The sequence below is a fragment of the Electrona antarctica genome (genome assembly GCF_951216825.1).
Source record: "Electrona antarctica genome assembly, chromosome: 18".
NCBI classification, from domain to species: Eukaryota; Metazoa; Chordata; class Actinopteri; order Myctophiformes; family Myctophidae; genus Electrona; species Electrona antarctica.
The window spans coordinates 24,916,803-24,934,551 of NC_136799.1; the positions used below are offsets into that span (position 1 = coordinate 24,916,803).

Below are 17,749 nucleotides of genomic sequence, written 5' to 3' on the forward strand. Positions count from 1 at the left end.
TCTCTGATGTGCCATAACTCATGTTTTCTTGCACACTGTTAATATTTTGTGGATATTGCTGTTTAAAAAGAAAAAGATGATATTGAGAAGTAGATAACATTAATAAAAACATGAATAACGCATGCTTTGGTATTGGTGAAAATTTGTGCACCCTCAAGGATAGGGATGCATGCAAACAGGTGTGTCTGTCTGGCTATTTCTAAAGTACTGTGCATACATGCACAACAGTCATGTCAGTACATACTGTAGTACATAATGTACAGTACGCATGCATGCAGTTGAAAAAAGCTTGTTGTGTTGCTATAAACAAAGACCAAGCCAGGTAATACCTCCCTCCCAGTTAGGTCATTTTGAAAGAATGTTATTGTTGCCTTTCACCAGTGTGTCTGCCCTTTGAAATGTGCCTCAAACAAGTCACATGAGACACCTGCAAGTTTCAAATCAAGGTCCTCCAACCTTCCCCTATCCAGTCAAAGCCAATCATCTATGAGGTGGATCAACCACTGACCAATGAGGAGCACTGGCAACTGATGTCGGAGTCAGCCACTCCCCTGTCCAGTTGATAGTAAACAAATGGGAGGCCCATGTGCTGAATGTTCTCTCTCTCCTCTACTCTGCTGCCTGAGTTCTCAGAAGACATGTGAGAGCGAGGGTGGGGAAGAGAAACAATAATGGTCTGAAAGGGGGGTAGGGGGAGTTCATAACCTGGGTTGTAGAACAACTTGCTTACCCTACAGTATAGTTATAGTAGATCATGAGTAGATTGCAGGCAGAGTGGCACCAAGGACAATTTTGTGCATGCCAACCTCCTCTACATTTGGCATGCATTTAGCAATATCACAGGCCATAATGTACAGGAAAACACAAGCAGCAAACACTGCAGAAGAACAAGGTTATCAATATTGTGGAAGGAATAGAATCCTGCAGCTACTGTAGCATTAAGTTTGGCCATGCAAACGACCAGTAACCCTGTATCTGTCCTTGTTATGAACCCCCCTAGGCTTAGGAGTAGGACATGGTCTTGTTTGGCTTGTTTGTGAAAGGGTGAGTTTCTGTCCCCACCCCAGACTATTTGGCTGACAGTACTGTGTTAACAACGAGAGGAAACCATGGCTGCAGAGACAATGCCCTATGTACGTGTGTACTTTTTCCATTCCCGAAATGCTAATGTCAACACTACCAGCATTACTCAGCTATCATTCCTAGTTCCATGACGCAAGCATGTTTTGTTTTGGATTTCGAACAGAAACCGAATGGACTGATGGACTTGGTTGTTATAATACAATAATTTAATCGCCTGGACATCTAATATATAATTATTATGTACTTTATCTGCAACATTAAGTACCAATAGAAAGCATACATATTTCAAACTACAATCATAGTTTACTTTTGATCACATACAACTTTACAAGGCACCATTTTTCTGTTGTAGCCCCTAGCATAGAACTATATTTGTTTTGGAATTCAGTTACATTCTTGCAATGCCAATGGAGCTTGTGCGACATTTCCATTTCAGTTTAAATGGCAATTATTCCTGCATTAGAATCACCAACTAGTCATTGTAAAAAACAAACACACACACACACACACACACACACCCTCTCTTTCCAATGTTACAACCTAACATTGGAAATTCCCAGCATACAGTAGTTGCATGAATACATGTGTTAAACATTCTGATACAGATCACCAGCATTACAAAGACAATTATTGTAATTTAGCCTTATGTTAAACACTGGGGGAAATCATGTACCGTATGTATATAAAAATACATGGTTTCTGTGGGACTCTATGCATGTGTTCTCAAATGTCATATTATTCCACATACCCACACCACCTTTTCCATGCGTCACTGTGGCAAATGAATGTTCCAGAGTACAGATTCTAGAGCTCACAACGTCCTTTCCATAATGCTCTCTGACTGTTCCTCTCCACTTGCTCTGAAAGCAAAGCATTCCTGATTGGTTGCGCTTATAGCCAACTTCTCATTCTCATCCTCATTCAGGACAGCCCATCTGCTGTCCACTACAGGCTGTCCTACCATGATTGCTCAGTGCATCAGCACCTGAACTCTGAGCTGAGATGCGAAGTGAGAGCTCCCCCAGCAAGCAAGGTCAGGACCTGGACGAATTAGTGACGTCTCTATTGGGGCCAACCAAGACTAGTCAGATCTGGCCCAGAATATCACCTGATTTCAACCAACATAAATTCTGCCCACTAAGACGGACGTTCCTGGATGAATCAGAGAGAGTTCGATCGAGTCCAGATCAACCTACGTCATATCATAACTAGTCAGATCTGGCCCAGAATAAGCTATATTATTTCAACTGGTGAAGACGTCCTGGATCATCCCCATATGGGCTGTGATCTGGCCTAGTCCTGAACGTCACCGGAGGACGTTGTCATAACGTCATCATGACGTAATTTGGCTTGCTGGGCCTTTTTGTTGGAATAGTGTTGGAAGCCCCCTCCGCCTTCCTCAGCGCTCCTGCAGGACTAGTTCAGGTACCCACTGGTTGAGGCTTCGGCTTTCCCTGCAGAAGGTCCCCACTTCTTGGAGTCTGCAGTGGTCTGCTTGGGGGTTCTGCAGCGGAACAAAAACAAAGTAGTCAGGTACTGGTAAGAACACGTGTTCAGCTGACTCGTCCTTGAGCAAGACTGGACCTCAAACTGCTCAACCTTCCCCAAGTCTCTGAATAAAAGCTATAGCTCCAAATGGAACCTCTCCCTCCACTAAGTAGCTCCAAGATGAGGTTCCAAGGCATCGGGTGCCGTAAGAGCGGGTCACCGGCGAATATATTTGCAATGATGCACAATTTCCAAAAAGTGTTTCAATGCTTGTTTCAACCCGTCAGTGACTTCTTGACCATTCAAAAAAATTAAACACCTGAGAGCGGATGCCCTGACCTTTACTTTTTGGATACGATTGTGAATCGTGTCAAATATTCGCCAGTGTCCCGCTCTGGAAGGGAGATATTCAATATGGGGCTAGATAAAAGCACGACTAGCTAAAAGTAGACAAAAATGCAACATGAGGAACGTTGTGCAGTGATTATAAATATTTTTCTCACAGTGCAGTTTACCATGATGCATCTCCTCCTGACCTGATCCCATCATCAAAGTGTTAATTTAGCCCTGAGGTGAGCCACAGTAACCATTTACACATCCACTCTGCCGAGTCAACTCACCGTCACCAGGATGCAGTGGAGATCTCTGTGATCCTCCTGGATTCTAGTGGCATCCACGGTGACAAAGGCCTGCTCCAGCAACCGCTGGAGCCGGTGCACCCCAGAGACACGGAGGATGGAGATGCCGCTGTCGCAGCAGAACGACTGCAGCAGGGTGAAATGGATCTGCAGCGCCACGTCAACTTCACCGTCGGCCGCCAGAACACATAGGACCACATTGTCTGGGTCTCTGAGGGGAAAAGAAGAGAATGAAGTCGGCTGGACAGGTATATCAGATAAATTACATGAATAAATTCAATAGATATACAATACTATACCGTACTGTACTGTACAGCTGCGCCCTGTGTGTGTGTGTGTGTGTGTGTGTGTGTGTGTGTGTGTGTGTGTGTGTGTGTGTGTGTGTGTGTGTGTGTGTGTGTGTGTGCGCGCGCGCTATACAACACTGTGAAACATGGTAGGTGGTATGCAAAGTTGCAAACTGTATTCAGCAATGTCATAATAAACAGACCAGACAATTTTAGTTTATCTCTCATGGTTGGCTCATTGTATTTTGTGAGCAATACAATGTAAGCTCAAAACTCACGTATCCAGCAGTTTAGCAGACTCATAGGTCCCTATGGTCAGGCAGTCCAGCCTCTGAGCGGTTACAAGGAGCTCCTCAACAGCAATACTGACAGACTGCATTCTGCAGGAGAGACAATGTAAGAGTAGACTCGCAGATGGGAGTGACATAACTCAAAGATGCACATGTAAATGCCTCTACTTGGAACATAAGTAACTCAAAGGTGTACATTTAATTGCCTCGATTAACACTAATTAGGCATGGGAAACAGCTGCACATTCCAACAGACGTACGGAGCAGTGCAGTGATGTAGATGGATTAAATGCAGATTGATAATGATTTAACTGTGCATGCAAACATCATCAAGGCGCATACCCATACCCTATTGATGGTATGGTGCGTTGCGATTGGTGCGGGGTAATTAATTATACCAGGCACCTGCAAATTCAATTGTGTGCCTGCATAGCTTCCCAAAGGAAGTTTTGATATAATAAATCCTACAATCCCCCTTCAAGCCAGGACCCCTCGCCCTATAATGTCGTCCGTGTGCAGCCCACGTGGAAAAGTGGAGATATTTTACTACACGTTGCAGGAAATTTCAAATAGATATTAAACTAGAGGACAATATCTCTCTCCAAGTCTTAGAAATTAATTATTGGGTGAGTACACAATACACCGTATAGCCTACTAGTGACAATAGCCTACACATGGCAGCGGTGGCCGAGCGGATAGCGGCGCGGTCTAGATACCGGAAGGTTCCCAGTTCGAATCAGCCGTCCGACACGTTAAAATTACCACCGCTGAAATGCCCTTGAACAAGGCATCAACCACTACGATGAAATGTGTTCTATGAGCAGGCCCTGGCTGGAAACAAGTTCTTGAGCTTAGCCCAGATACCCTGGGTAAATATAGATTTCATTTCATTTCATTTCATTACATGCACCCCGTGCGAATGTATAAGGCTAAATGATGCATTGTTCAAAAGAACAAGCAACAACAACACTCACCTTTTTGATGTTTTTGAGCTAAAACCCTTCCACCAGCGTCAGTTTGTTGTTGTTTATTGTTTTGTATTGTATTGTATTTCCGGGAAAAATGTAGATCTCCTGTGACCTGAAGGTTCCACAAGTGACGGCTGACGGCTGTGTGTGTATACGCAAATGACAGTGTTAATTCTTTATTTGGCAACATTGCGACACACTTTATACTGCCTGCCTCCATCTGCTTACGCTTAGAGGGCGTCACCGAAATTGTTCCACCTTTGCGGCTCAAAATAAATTATTTTACTTTATGCAAGTGTGCCTTTAATTTTTTTTTCAATATGTAGGCTAGGCTATTTTTGTCTATAAATGAAAACACATTTAAATTGCGTATACAAACTTTAACTTACACATAACAACAATGGAGTTGTGTTGAAATATTCTTTGAATGCGGCTTGACTGCAAAATCCAAATGTTTCATAATTTCATTATTTTTTCATAATGCTTACGAGATACTGACACCTTGTGGTTAGCTGTGGTACGGGCTACAACTTGTGATCAAATCATCACAAGTAGGCCTACTCATTAGTTACTGCCACACTATTGCATTTCTCAACCTGAGTAGGCTACTTGTTAAATGGGTTTGGAATGATACAAGTACAAGGCCTATATGCGTTTATTTTCAGAACAGTGTGTGATTCGATCCACTCTTAAACAAACCGGGGGTCAGATGTAAATTAACACTGAGCAAGTGATATGAAAAGCCAGCTAATCTTTAGATCAGATTTTTTTTAATACTGTTTTTATTAGGCATTTTGTATATGACATAACTTCAGAATATCATTGACAGATAATGAGTAATTAAGTGATATATTGACAGGTAGTGTAAATGTTCCAAATACAATACATAATAAAAAAGGTATATAAATGTGATAAACAAGAAAAAACTAAAAACTGTTAAACAGTGACAAATGTGAACAGACAAACAAAACAAAGACAACAGGACACACACTCTTGCTCTCAAACTTTCCCAACAAGTTGTTGTAAATCAACTGAATTACAGACATTTTTCTTAAAATAAAGAAAAAACACTTCCTTTTCTTTTTCTTTTTTTCTTTCCTTTCCAATTTTCGATTATGTTATCTATTGTGTAGGAGGGGTTAGCGTGCACCTATTAAAATAGTCAATGAAGGGTTGCCAAGTCTGGTAAAATCTATCTTCACTCCCTCTCAATTCAAACTTTATCTTTTCCAATTGCAAATAGTGCATAACATCTTTCATAAGTGTAGTGTGAGTCGGAACCTGTGCTTGCTTCCAATTCAACAGTATCAGTCTGCGAGCCAGTAGAGTCACATATTTTTATTTTACCATGTTATATTGGAAAGTAGATGGTTTGACCCCGGGCCTTTTGACTCCTAGAACTGCTGTCAGTGGATCCGGGTCAAAAGGTTTTCCAACAATGTCTGACAGTGATTTAAATCTACTTTGCCAATATGATGTTAGTTTAGTGCAGTGCCAGAACATATGAGCTAGAGTGGCCGGCGACTGGCCACATCTGTCGCAGGCTGGATTCTTAGATCAGATCTTTAAACTTAAAAACGTAAGGAAGAGTTTGTGAATAACAGTAGCCTGGGTGAACTGCATGCAGCTTTATACGTCAGCCCTCTTCGGGAACAACAAAGCTGATAAGAGCAAAGATTAGGCTCTTATCAGGGCTGGAACACATACTGCTGTAGAAAAATAGCCACCAACCCACCCACAAAGAAGTAACAAAAGACAAAACAAGAAACAAAAATAAGTGGATAAATGCTGTTTTATGGCAGTTTATGATGGACTGTGTCTCCCCATTCATGAACAAACCAGTGTGTGCATGTGATGTCGTGTATGGGTTTACTTGTGAGTGAGTATGCAGCGTATGCTGTATGTGTGTATGCATGTTCGTTTGACTATGTGCAAAACATAATAAAATAACTCTCAAAGTACTTTATGTTTTGCTGCTGTAACACCCTGGATTTGTCCTTGGGGGGCCTATACTACCCTTTCCTCATATTTGGCCTTTGCATTGTGGGGTGTGTCCATCTCTTCTTCCTGGTTATCAAAGAAGCTGTCTGTGTAGTTGAGTATCTGCTTCACTGCGTTCATCAGCAGAACATCAACATCTAGATCCAGGTCTATCTCTTGGCTGTAGTTTTTCAGCGGCAGCACACAAGCTAACGGGATACCAAGTTTAGAGCTTAATTCCTGGGCCTGAAAGACAGTGAAGGACCAAGTATTGCCGTGAGTTCTGAGCTGGAGACATGTGCAGCAAATGAATAGATGTCAGAGATGTACAAATGGTAATGTTACACCAAGGTTGATCTGACTTGTAGCCTACAGCAAAGGGGATGGGCCAGAACTGTAAAAGTATCTTTGTATTGTCTTTGTATTGTCACAAAAATACACAAAAGAATCCTAAGCGTTATTTTTAACCCTCCCTGAGAGTCTAAATGAACATTGTGTATCATTCTCTCCGAGAACAGCGTGCTAATCATCATCAGCTATCATTCCAAGAAATCCAGTGCCTTCAGAGGAATTGAGATTTCAGTTGTTTTTAAAACGTATTCGTAAATCCACCCCTTTTCTAACAATGTGGTCAGTTTGTCAATTCCCATTTAATTTCTCTACAGTATGTAGTCCCCATAGTTGCTGCTGCTGACCATGTGTACTCTATAATCAGGGCTATTGCTAAATAGTAAATGTCATCACAGTGAGACTCCCAACATGACAACTAAAACATTTTAGACCAAACCCCATTTAGCTGTATAACTCTGATTACCTTCTTCTGGATATAACTGCTGAGATAGACATTCTTCAGGTCCTCTGCCACTAGAGGGCAGGCTCCATCTACTTTGGTCATGAGCACAAGTTGGGGAATGTCTAGGCCAGGGGTCAGAAGAACACAAAGGTGAATGGAACAGAAGTGAACAGAATTGAATGGAACAGGATGGAAAAGCTAAAGGAAAAACAATAAACACATCAAATTATGAGTATATCAAATGTGGGGAAAGTTAATTCAAGTTCTCCCAGGTCACTCACTCATCTGGTTTGTCTTCTTCCGAATAGCAGCTAACTTTTCCAGTATCTTGTCAGAAAGCAGGGCAATCTTGGTGGAGTCAATAACATACACCATGCAGTGAATCTTGTCCTTCAGAGTTGGATCCTTCTTATAGCCATTTGAATCTGCTTGCAGGGGAGCGGAGGGACTAAACTGGGATAGAGATGTGTGTATTTTTAAATAATAGCTTTATCTTAAAATACATTCTCCAATACATTTCTAAAGATGGACTTGGGAAATCCTCCCCTGTCTATAATATACAGTGCAAATAGAGCCTGTTACATCTTCTACAAAACAATTAAATATAAAACACAGAAGGAGAAGATAACTTTGAGAAGATGAAAAGGAAAGATCAGGAAGATGAAGATTATAAAGATGATGTCTTTCAGATGACGATAAAAAAGAAACTGAAAACAAAACAAAACAAATACCATTTAATACCAGTAAGACGCCCTGAGGGCCGAGAAGCGACCTCACCCTTTAGGGCGAGGTCGTGCCCGCATCCGCCTGGGTGACGGCAGACTGGCACTTTGGCACGGGGGGTCAGATCAACATATGGAATGTCAGAACAGGTCAGCTCCAAATATGGAGGTCTAAGGGTGGCAGCGGGGACAGTGTCTTGAGTGTACAGGGTTTGATGAGGTCTGGCCATATATGGAGCGTGTCTTGAGTGTACATGGTTTGATGAGGTCTATTTTCAGTTCAAACCTGGTAACGATCTTGAACGTGACCCTTGAAGATGCTGACTAGGTCTTCCATGTCCAAACCATTATCAGCAGTCTCCTCCAGTCCCATAGTGTCACAAAGAATCAGGGGAAGAGGTTTACCACCTTTCCCTGCGGTGACGGAATAAGTGCGGAACTAGAGAACAACAACATACAGTAAAACATGCTGTAATTAATGTGTTAAACTGTATTTAAGTTGATGAATGAAATCGCCCCCGCCCCCGTTCCAATCGTGAATCATTTCTAAATAATGGACATTGTTTTTCGGTCCTTTTTGGATATAGCTCTTATTAAATGTGCCAAACTGATTTATCTTAAATGACCACTTCACCACTTTTCAACCTATCTTCATATAATTGGTCCTAAGATACCACAATTTTCTTTCTACTCAGTCTGTGTCTCATAGGAGGGCTGTGGGTAGTTCAGATAGCCGTCTTCCAGTGACATCATATAGGCAGACTTTCTTTTTAAACAAGATTTTTTTTGAGGCTAGCCCCTCCTAATAAACAGCTTTAGTGTAGATTCTGTCATAACACAAACATTAACCATGTACGATGATGATGCACGATGATTAGAGCGCCCCTCACTTCACACGGGTGTGATTTTTAGATTAGATTAGAATTATCGTGAGAATGATGGCATCCATTATCGCATTTCAACTTTTCAGGAATAGAAAGCCTGCAGTTTCTATTAGCTTATCGATGATGTTACTGGAAGACGGGTTTTATCATGAACATTAGTGAGGACCAATTATATGAAGATAGGTTGAAAAGTGGTGAAGTCATCCTTTAAAGTAAACCAAACAACGATAAGAGTTTAACATTCTCCGGCACTACACCGCAGAAATGTTTCTCTGTTTACGTGTGTTTTGCTCAAGCATTACTGTTACATTCATATTAAATATTAGAATCTGCTTTAGTACCTGGGTGGTAAGGCTCCTTACTGCACTGCCAGAGACTGCCTGGGATGTCATGTTGCCTCGGAAAACAGAGTTGATGGAGTTGAAGAAGCTGGACTTTCCAGACCCTACTGGTCCGACCAGCAGCACCTTGGCCTGTGACACTGACTTTATAACAGGTTTATAAGACTGGATATCCTGCTTCAACTGTAGTTTTATCCTGGAGGAAGAACATGTGTACTGTTTTTTCTTTTCTTTTCTTTTTTATTTTTTCAATAATGAAAATGTGGTTAATAGAATTAATTTGGTTTCATAATATCTAAAACATAATTTCTCTCAGCATAATTGATAGTACGAAATGTAAATAAATTGTGGCTTTTTTGTCCAAGGGTAAAAGAAGTTCTGAATCTGATTGATTATAATTTATTCATAACATTTTGGAATTTCAATTTAAATCATATTCCATTTTCATAGCAAAAGGTGACCCCACATCCAGTATGTATAAGTCTGCATACTCATCTGTCCACATGATCTTCCTCCATGGTTTAGCCAGGAGACGACCTCCTCCTCCTAAGTCTGTTTGAAAAAGAAAGACATTTCTGTTTCTGTTATTAATAATCACAATTATTGTGGATATTTTTTTTTACCATATTATGGACCATCTGAAATACAATCAACATTAATATTCACAATCACATTTATCTGTGATGAGCCACTTTTAGCTTACAAAACAAAATATTGCCAACATTTACAAATATTAAGAATGTGACATCAAGGTTAATTCCACTCTCACCTTCCACACGGTACACTTCAAACTCGGTCAGTGTCAGGTCATCTCCATGCATTTGCTCAGGAGTAAAAGTGAATCCTGTCCCCGGGTTGGACTGGATATCAGGCTCGTCATCAACGAGGAACACCAAAGCGCCATAATTCGGGCCACCATCTCCATCAGTGAATCCACTCTGACCATCATTGCTGGCTACCTTCAATGGCTTGTCAGACCCTGCACTCATGCTGTAAAGGAAAGCCTTCTCGTCAGTGATGTTCTGCTGGGTCTTGGCGTAATCCTTGGCAGTGTAGGCTCCAAAGACGAACCCCTCATTGTTGTAGGCTGCAATTATGGTGGGACCCTGGTGGTCACAACGATTGTGGAAGGTGGTTGCAGTATAGCCGTGCACACTGGCTTTGTAGAGCAGGTGGAGCCTGACATGACCGAACAAAGACAGCAACTTCTTCTCATTTTCTACAGAGAGATTGGATGTGACCACACTCATGATGAATGACCAGGTTATCTAAAAAAAAAAAAGTCAGTAACAACACATTTAAAGAGTTACTTAACAGAATGAAGAAGAAATGGTTTATTGTGCATGTAGTCACTACAGTGTAACCCACTGTTAATGTATGTAATTATTAATTAATGTATGTAATTATTGTTCTTGTATCGATGGCATGCTAGCCTAATATTCAGGGATTATCCCCTGCTAACTTGTGATGGACATCGATCATCAATATTACATTTTTGCCACAGACATACAGAATAAGAGGTCAATATCACCAAAAATACATTTATGCCCTAAATGTATACTAATGGGCTCCTAATGTACCATAGTGTCTTATGTCTATGCCAATGTGCTACACATTTTTAAATGATACTATTTCTGCTTAACCAAAAGTTGACCTCATATAAAGGTCTTCAACTGGGATAAGGCACACAATAACTCCTGGATAAAGGATGTTTTTTTCTATTCTCAGATAGGAAGATTTGGCTTATGTCTTTCAGAATAGGCTTTGTTGTAACATCTGTAACCTAGTTGTAACATTTGTAACCTAGGGTCATGTGTATTTTCCCTGTGTGGTGTTCTGTCCTGTGAATATATTTTCATAATTACATGTGTGATTGAGTGGTTAGGAGTGACTTGAGTACCGGCATGAGGCAGCTGGTGTAAAAGGTGACTGGCTAATCTTCTAGATGGAACCTGCTGGTGATTGCCCGTGACCAGGCTGTGATCTGTAAAGCTGGCTGGCACCAGAGCCATAGAGTAAGACAGAGTTACGCAAACTCTGTTCACTTCATGGGGCCAGTCCAATTGCGGCTCTTCTACATAGACTGCATTGGAGTCTATGGGCTCGCGCGAGTACATGAACCACGTGACCAGGCTGTTTTCTGTCCCCTCAACTCTTCTATTAGATGGCTCTGGCTGGTACCAGCTCGTTTTCCTCCTTATAGGCCAGCTAAAAAGGGCCGTGACCCAAAATAAATTGCAATAGTAATTGTTCAAGGTTTTTTTTATGATACTTAGGGTCATCCAAATAACATATTAAAAATTGATTATTACATTTTGGATCATGGTAAATTCAGGGGTTGAATGTTGGGGTACCATTGAAAACCTATATATATATATATAAGGCAAAAATTTGTCTTCATGATTCTGAACCCATTCCAAGCATTAGTTTGGCACGAAAAACACTCCTTGGGCTAAATCTTGGGCTAAATTCGGCCATAGCCACTTGCCCAAATGTACCCAAAGTGATGACCTCATCACATTTATGAAGACGGCTATGGCCATTTTTAACCCAAGGAATGTTTTTCATTCAAAACGAATGCTTGCAATTGATTCAGAATCATGAATAACCCCCACATGCTACTTAAAGCATAATTCAAATTTGAAAGGTTTGCCTTATATATAGGTTTTCAATGGTACCCCAACGTTCAACCCCTGAATTTACCATGATCCAAAATGTATATAATAATCATTTTTAAGTGGTGCAACCACTTCCCTAAGTAGCTTTGTGTGTGTCTGGCTGGCTGGCTGGCTGGCTACCTGTGTCTGAGCACGGAAATTGCATTTGGTTGGTTTTCAAAACCAAGTGTCACTGTTGTGCAGCCTAACACACACACATGATGATTCCAGGTGTATCAGTACAGTACAGTACAGTACAGTACAGTACAGTACAGTACAGTACAGTACAGTACAGTACAGTACAGTACAGGGACCCCCTGGGGACCCCCACATGGTAACGCTGTCATTTCTCAACCGTTTCGGACGCGGGGAACTGGCCCGCCCCCCTGGGCGCGTTCCTGGGGGTCTGGATGTTCCGGGGACCCCCCGGGACCCCCACACGGAGTTGCACCACTTACTTCACATGGGTGTGATTCTTTAATATGTTATTTGGATGACCCTAAGGATCATAAAAAACCTTGAACGATTACTATTGCAATTTCTTTTGGGTAAAATTGATTGACTGATGGCCTATTGTCAGCCTCCAAGCTCCAACCACGCCAATGCTATGTTGGAGTGTTTTTTAGCTGTCAGTGTTAATACGGGTGAGTACCGACTTGCTAATGTAGGGGTGGGTGGGTGGCCTTTCTGTTGTGATTATTTATTGTGTTTTCTCTAGGTAAGATAACTGTGCTTTATTTTGTGTTTGAAGGTAAGCATATGTTTTCTTTTGATTAGGAATGTTCAAGTGCCCACCCTGAGGTAACTTAACCATGTATGGTCAATTTCTTAATAAATAAACCACTGTATTGTGGGCTTTTAAAACCGGTATTGACAGGTTGTATTTGGGGACTGGGAAGGAGGGAGTCCACTTTTTGTTGCACATTAGGCTCCCTATAGGCTGGTGTCGTAACACGTACATTAATATGTTGAGACAAAGAAATATACAATGTTTTATTCTATTTCATGTTGTATAATTCTAATTAATAATTTGCCATGAATTAAGCTTTTTTTTATTTTATTCATTTGTTTGGTTGGTTATTCATTCGTTTGTGAAGTGTCATTAACCTGACTCCGCCAGATGGGGCAGCAGAGAGTACAGAACCCAGTGTACTCTCTAAAGTGTCATATCAGTTCATTGTCATTGTCTATGTAAAATGAAAGTAAAAGTGTTCTGTAAATCCTTATTGGCTGGGCTTCCTTGGAAGCATGACGCTTCAATAAAGAAAAATCATATAAAGTAATTATTAGGCAGATAAAAAGTACTTATCATTTGACAGTCACAATTGAATCACATGATGGGCCACTAATTTGTCAATCACATTTCATGCGATGGACCTCTGCCATAGGGCTATCCTTTCAACTGATTTAAATGTGGCTACATGGCTACACCTATATCTCTGGAAAGAATCCATCTCTTATTTTAACATACTGTAACAGTCATAGCTTTCTTCAACTTTCATATAATATAAAGCTTACCTTCAATAGCTGTTGTCTGAACGTTGTCTTGAGTTGATGGCAGAATGAAAGTGAAACGCAATGTTCATTTATAGGCTCGCACACACACGCACACGCACACACACGCACGCACACACACACACACGCACACACACACACACACACACACACACACACACACACACACACACACACACACACACACACACACACACACACACACACACACTGGGGGGAAACCCAGTGTACTCTCTGCTGCCCCATCTGGCGGAGTCAAGTTAAAGTGTCATATCAGTTCATTGTCATTGTCTATGTAAAATGAAAGTAAAAGTGTTCTGTAAGTCCTTATTGGCTGGGCTTCCTTGGAAGCATGACGCTTCAATAAAGAAAAATCATATAAAGTCATTATTAGGCCGATAAAAAGTAATTATCATTTGACAGTCACAATTGAATCACATGATGGGCCACTAATTTGTCAATTTTTGATTGATTGATTGAAAAATGTATTAACAGTTTGCAGAATTACAGTACATTTCAAGCACAAACTCAATACAAAGGCTGTTAACTGTGAGTGGACGACCCAATTAAGCATTACACTTGTTTCCAATAGGGTCCACAATGTTCAATTCATCAAAAACATTTAGAGACGTACAAATAGACACTTCTATATAGACAAAGGACAGAACAGGAATTCATCATAAAGGAGGTAAAAAGGGAAAAGAAACATATACAGTGAGGGAAAAAAAGGGGTGGGCGGCGGGGGGGATTCACGTTCAGCTCCGTTCATTTGTTTGTTTTCCTTGGAGGAGCTGCGTTGGGTCCCCAAGTCGGCTCCGTGGCCGTACCTTGAGTTGGCTGTGTGGCCGTGACCAAAATCACATTTCATGCGATGGACCTCTGCCTTTCAACTGATTTAAATGTGGCTACATGGCTACACCTATATCTCTGGAAAGAATCCATCTCTTATTTTAACATACTGTAACAGTCATAGCTCCTGTTCGCAGATGACTCGGCACTGCTGGTCTCGGACAGGAACAAACTGCAGGTTGAAAAGGCCCTCAGCTCTGAACTCGGTAGAATCTGCACCTGAATCCATTCTCTTTGGATCTAATAGTAATCTCAGCAAGGCAAATGGCTTCTTGGTTAGAGTGGGTGACAATGTTATTGTTACACGTAAAGATGAAATTACCTACCTAGGTTCCATCCTGGAGGCTAATCTTTCCGGTGATAAAATGGCCACCAACGTAATCAAAAAGGTCAACAAAAGAACAAGATTCCTTTACAGGATCTCCTCACTGGTCAACAAAAACACCTTGAAGACCTTAACAGGAGCCCTCGTACAAGGTTTCTTTGACTATGCATGCACCTCCTGGTACCACAGCACCTCAAAGGCCCTTAAATGTCAGAACAGGTCAGCTCCAAATATGGAGGTCTAAGGGTGGCAGCGGGGACAGTGTCTTGAGTGTACAGGGTTTGATGAGGTCTGGCCATATATGGAGCGTGTCTTGAGTGTACATGGTTTGATGAGGTCTATTTTCAGTTCAAACCTGGTAACGATCTTGAACGTGACCCTTGAAGATGCTGACTAGGTCTTCCATGTCCAAACCATTATCAGCAGTCTCCTCCAGTCCCATAGTGTCACAAAGAATCAGGGGAAGAGGTTTACCACCTTTCCCTGCGGTGACGGAATAAGTGCGGAACTAGAGAACAACAACATACAGTAAAACATGCTGTAATTAATGTGTTAAACTGTATTTAAGTTGATGAATGAAATCGCCCCCGCCCCCGTTCCAATCGTGAATCATTTCTAAATAATGGACATTGTTTTTCGGTCCTTTTTGGATATAGCTCTTATTAAATGTGCCAAACTGATTTATCTTAAATGACCACTTCACCACTTTTCAACCTATCTTCATATAATTGGTCCTAAGATACCACAATTTTCTTTCTACTCAGTCTGTGTCTCATAGGAGGGCTGTGGGTAGTTCAGATAGCCGTCTTCCAGTGACATCATATAGGCAGACTTTCTTTTTAAACAAGATTTTTTTTGAGGCTAGCCCCTCCTAATAAACAGCTTTAGTGTAGATTCTGTCATAACACAAACATTAACCATGTACGATGATGATGCACGATGATTAGAGCGCCCCTCACTTCACACGGGTGTGATTTTTAGATTAGATTAGAATTATCGTGAGAATGATGGCATCCATTATCGCATTTCAACTTTTCAGGAATAGAAAGCCTGCAGTTTCTATTAGCTTATCGATGATGTTACTGGAAGACGGGTTTTATCATGAACATTAGTGAGGACCAATTATATGAAGATAGGTTGAAAAGTGGTGAAGTCATCCTTTAAAGTAAACCAAACAACGATAAGAGTTTAACATTCTCCGGCACTACACCGCAGAAATGTTTCTCTGTTTACGTGTGTTTTGCTCAAGCATTACTGTTACATTCATATTAAATATTAGAATCTGCTTTAGTACCTGGGTGGTAAGGCTCCTTACTGCACTGCCAGAGACTGCCTGGGATGTCATGTTGCCTCGGAAAACAGAGTTGATGGAGTTGAAGAAGCTGGACTTTCCAGACCCTACTGGTCCGACCAGCAGCACCTTGGCCTGTGACACTGACTTTATAACAGGTTTATAAGACTGGATATCCTGCTTCAACTGTAGTTTTATCCTGGAGGAAGAACATGTGTACTGTTTTTTCTTTTCTTTTCTTTTTTCTTTTTTCAATAATGAAAATGTGGTTAATAGAATTAATTTGGTTTCATAATATCTAAAACATAATTTCTCTCAGCATAATTGATAGTACGAAATGTAAATAAATTGTGGCTTTTTTGTCCAAGGGTAAAAGAAGTTCTGAATCTGATTGATTATAATTTATTCATAACATTTTGGAATTTCAATTTAAATCATATTCCATTTTCATAGCAAAAGGTGACCCCACATCCAGTATGTATAAGTCTGCATACTCATCTGTCCACATGATCTTCCTCCATGGTTTAGCCAGGAGACGACCTCCTCCTCCTAAGTCTGTTTGAAAAAGAAAGACATTTCTGTTTCTGTTATTAATAATCACAATTATTGTGGATATTTTTTTTTACCATATTATGGACCATCTGAAATACAATCAACATTAATATTCACAATCACATTTATCTGTGATGAGCCACTTTTAGCTTACAAAACAAAATATTGCCAACATTTACAAATATTAAGAATGTGACATCAAGGTTAATTCCACTCTCACCTTCCACACGGTACACTTCAAACTCGGTCAGTGTCAGGTCATCTCCATGCATTTGCTCAGGAGTAAAAGTGAATCCTGTCCCCGGGTTGGACTGGATATCAGGCTCGTCATCAACGAGGAACACCAAAGCGCCATAATTCGGGCCACCATCTCCATCAGTGAATCCACTCTGACCATCATTGCTGGCTACCTTCAATGGCTTGTCAGACCCTGCACTCATGCTGTAAAGGAAAGCCTTCTCGTCAGTGATGTTCTGCTGGGTCTTGGCGTAATCCTTGGCAGTGTAGGCTCCAAAGACGAACCCCTCATTGTTGTAGGCTGCAATTATGGTGGGACCCTGGTGGTCACAACGATTGTGGAAGGTGGTTGCAGTATAGCCGTGCACACTGGCTTTGTAGAGCAGGTGGAGCCTGACATGACCGAACAAAGACAGCAACTTCTTCTCATTTTCTACAGAGAGATTGGATGTGACCACACTCATGATGAATGACCAGGTTATCTAAAAAAAAAAAAGTCAGTAACAACACATTTAAAGAGTTACTTAACAGAATGAAGAAGAAATGGTTTATTGTGCATGTAGTCACTACAGTGTAACCCACTGTTAATGTATGTAATTATTAATTAATGTATGTAATTATTGTTCTTGTATCGATGGCATGCTAGCCTAATATTCAGGGATTATCCCCTGCTAACTTGTGATGGACATCGATCATCAATATTACATTTTTGCCACAGACATACAGAATAAGAGGTCAATATCACCAAAAATACATTTATGCCCTAAATGTATACTAATGGGCTCCTAATGTACCATAGTGTCTTATGTCTATGCCAATGTGCTACACATTTTTAAATGATACTATTTC

General features: G+C 40.9%; 3 protein-coding genes across 3 annotated transcripts; all 3 read right to left on the bottom strand.

The window, feature by feature from the left end:
• Nucleotides 1–1,267: 1,267 nt before the first annotated feature.
• LOC306941690 (growth arrest and DNA damage-inducible protein GADD45 beta-like) lies at nucleotides 1,268–4,936 on the bottom strand. Its single transcript, XM_079527294.1, has 4 exons — nucleotides 4,761–4,936; nucleotides 3,775–3,876; nucleotides 3,192–3,420; nucleotides 1,268–2,587 (listed from the first exon to the last, which is right to left on the bottom strand). Exons 2-4 carry the CDS (start codon nucleotides 3,873–3,875, stop codon nucleotides 2,483–2,485), a joined length of 435 nt encoding a protein of 144 aa, XP_079383420.1. The 5' UTR covers nucleotide 3,876; nucleotides 4,761–4,936; the 3' UTR covers nucleotides 1,268–2,482.
• An 818-nt stretch (nucleotides 4,937–5,754) lies between these two features.
• Nucleotides 5,755–10,725, bottom strand: LOC306941961 (interferon-induced protein 44-like). Its single transcript, XM_079527607.1, has 8 exons — nucleotides 10,244–10,725; nucleotides 9,966–10,026; nucleotides 9,475–9,670; nucleotides 8,536–8,688; nucleotides 7,809–7,980; nucleotides 7,549–7,649; nucleotides 6,740–6,980; nucleotides 5,755–6,704 (listed from the first exon to the last, which is right to left on the bottom strand). The coding sequence occupies exons 1-7, from the start codon at nucleotides 10,722–10,724 to the stop codon at nucleotides 6,762–6,764; spliced, it is 1,383 nt and encodes a 460-aa protein (XP_079383733.1). The 5' UTR covers nucleotide 10,725; the 3' UTR covers nucleotides 5,755–6,704; nucleotides 6,740–6,761.
• Nucleotides 10,726–15,169: 4,444 nt separating this feature from the next.
• On the bottom strand, nucleotides 15,170–17,365 carry LOC306941824 (interferon-induced protein 44-like; the record flags this gene model as incomplete). The annotated part of the gene is made up of 4 exons (XM_079527463.1): nucleotides 16,884–17,365; nucleotides 16,606–16,666; nucleotides 16,115–16,310; nucleotides 15,170–15,328 (listed from the first exon to the last, which is right to left on the bottom strand). Exons 1-4 carry the CDS (start codon nucleotides 17,362–17,364, stop codon nucleotides 15,170–15,172), a joined length of 897 nt encoding a protein of 298 aa, XP_079383589.1. The 5' UTR covers nucleotide 17,365.
• Nucleotides 17,366–17,749: the final 384 nt, after the last annotated feature.